Raw genomic sequence first — 1,773 nt, 5'->3', positions numbered from 1 at the left:
CATGGCGACTCGCGGCGACTCGGAGCTTGAGAGCAAGCTGCTTAGAAGGCACAAGCAGCACGAGCAGCAGCAGCAGAACGCCGTGAGGGAGGGAGTGACGTGGGCGATGAGGGAGGTAGTAAGGGCGGTCACGATGGCGACTCGCGGCGACGGGGAGCTGGAGCTGGAGCATCTGCTGCTCTGAGACGGGCTGGGGCGCTGCCGACGGGCCCGGCGCCCCGGCTCAGTCAACTTGGGAAAGAAAAGTACCACTGAGACGGCTCGGAGTTGCTGAGTAAACTTTACTCAAAGTTGAGTGAAATCTCGCGAGTTGAGTAGCAAACAAGAAAACAACTTTTGGATATGCTGGGACCTTCAAGTGAGTACTCGGATGGATAGTGAGAGTTTGAAAGGAGGGCTGACCGAATCAGAAGCATCGTAGTGTACTCTAAAGGTTATACAAGTTGTAAGGTCATCATGTTCACACACACTAGGCTGACATCATACTTATTGAACATCAGATGTCATAGTGACATTCTGCTCAGTGGTTTGCCTGCTCATTGATGGAGAGGTCGATGGAGGCGATGGGGTCTTGAGCTGCTGTACCACTCTGAGTTCTATCAGCTGGACCGCTGGAATCTCCTTCTGCTCCTCCTGCTCCTGCTCCTGCTCCTGCTCCTGCTCCTGCTCCTGCTCCTCCTGCTCCTGCTCCTGCTCCTGCTCCTGCTCCTGCTCCTGCTCCTGCTCCTGCTCCTGCTCCTGCTCCTGCTCCTGCTCCTGCTCCTGCTCCTGCTCCTGCTCCTGCTCCTGCTCCTGCTCCTGCTCCTGCTCCTGCTCCTGCTCCTGCTCCTGCTCCTGCTCCTGCTCCTGCTCCTGCTCCTGCTGCTGTATCGCTCTCGGGGCTTCTCCAGCCATGGCTCGAGATCTCACTTTGCATAGTGTGCTCTACCGACGTGTCTAAAGGAGCTCCTTCTTCTCGGCTCCCAGCTGACTGCTCTCCTGACCATTGCTGCACCTCCCTCTGCAGTTCCTTGGATTCGGAACCTTCAGCTAGAGCGTTACTAGGCTCAGCACTGGATTGCTCGTGTGCTTCTTGGTCTTCAGCTGGGGCCTCCAAGGAAGCAGCGGTGCCTTTGACACTTCCTTCTGCCGGCTGCTGGCTCGACTCGATGTTGGATCGAGCAGCGTTGGCGTCGGTAGAAGCTCGCGACCCTTCTCGCTCTTGTCCTGTCCCGCTCTCCTCTGTGGCATTCTCTCCGGTAGCGATTCCGTCCTCGCCCTCCTCTGACAGCAGCGGTACCATCACCGTGGACGCGCTCACTACAGGGACCACAGGGATGGTCTCTCGTGCCCTGCGTTGGTAGAGGAAGTAGCCGACGACGGCCGCCAGGACCACGACACCACCAACGGCACCTCCCACGATGGCGCCAATGGGTGTTCCTCCCCCGCCGCTGACCGCACCTGGTGGGCTGGGAGCCGCGGTTGTTGATGGCCCAGGAGCAGCAGCGGTTGGGCTGCTGCTGCTGCTGCTGCTGCTGCTGCTGCTGGTCGTGGTGGTGCCGCCGGCAGGTGAGGAAGTAGGACTTGAAGAAGGACCAGGGGAAGTGGAGGAGGTGGGGGGTGATGGGCCTGGGGGAGGGGAGGGGCCTGGGGGAGAGGGAGACGACGGTGAAGGTCCTGGTGAGGAGGAGGGGGGGGAGCCCGGAGATGAGGTGGTGGCTGGTGTGGTTGGTGCCGCCGTTGTCGTGGTGGTAGTTGTAACAGTCACTGACTGATTTGACCCGGCAAACACGG

At 59.9% G+C, this 1,773-nt stretch overlaps 1 protein-coding gene across 1 annotated transcript; it reads right to left on the bottom strand.

Annotated features, from left to right (window-relative positions):
• Window positions 1–407: 407 nt before the first annotated feature.
• GUITHDRAFT_155412 (hypothetical protein) lies at window positions 408–1,015 on the bottom strand. Its single transcript, XM_005822671.1, has one exon. The coding sequence runs from the start codon at window positions 914–916 to the stop codon at window positions 521–523; it is 396 nt and encodes a 131-aa protein (XP_005822728.1). The 5' UTR covers window positions 917–1,015; the 3' UTR covers window positions 408–520.
• Between the last annotated feature and the right edge of the window lie 758 nt (window positions 1,016–1,773).

The sequence above is a fragment of the Guillardia theta genome (genome assembly GCF_000315625.1).
Source record: "Guillardia theta CCMP2712 unplaced genomic scaffold GUITHscaffold_121, whole genome shotgun sequence".
Taxonomy (NCBI): domain Eukaryota; class Cryptophyceae; order Pyrenomonadales; family Geminigeraceae; genus Guillardia; species Guillardia theta.
Note: the sequence above shows the minus strand (reverse complement) of the source record. Positions and strands in the feature narration are given on the sequence as shown.

Bases quoted from the DNA above. Each gene is read 5' to 3' on its own strand.
- GUITHDRAFT_155412 (XM_005822671.1), bottom strand. From the start codon at position 916: ATGCAAAGTGAGATCTCGAGCCATGGCTGGAGAAGCCCCGAGAGCGAT.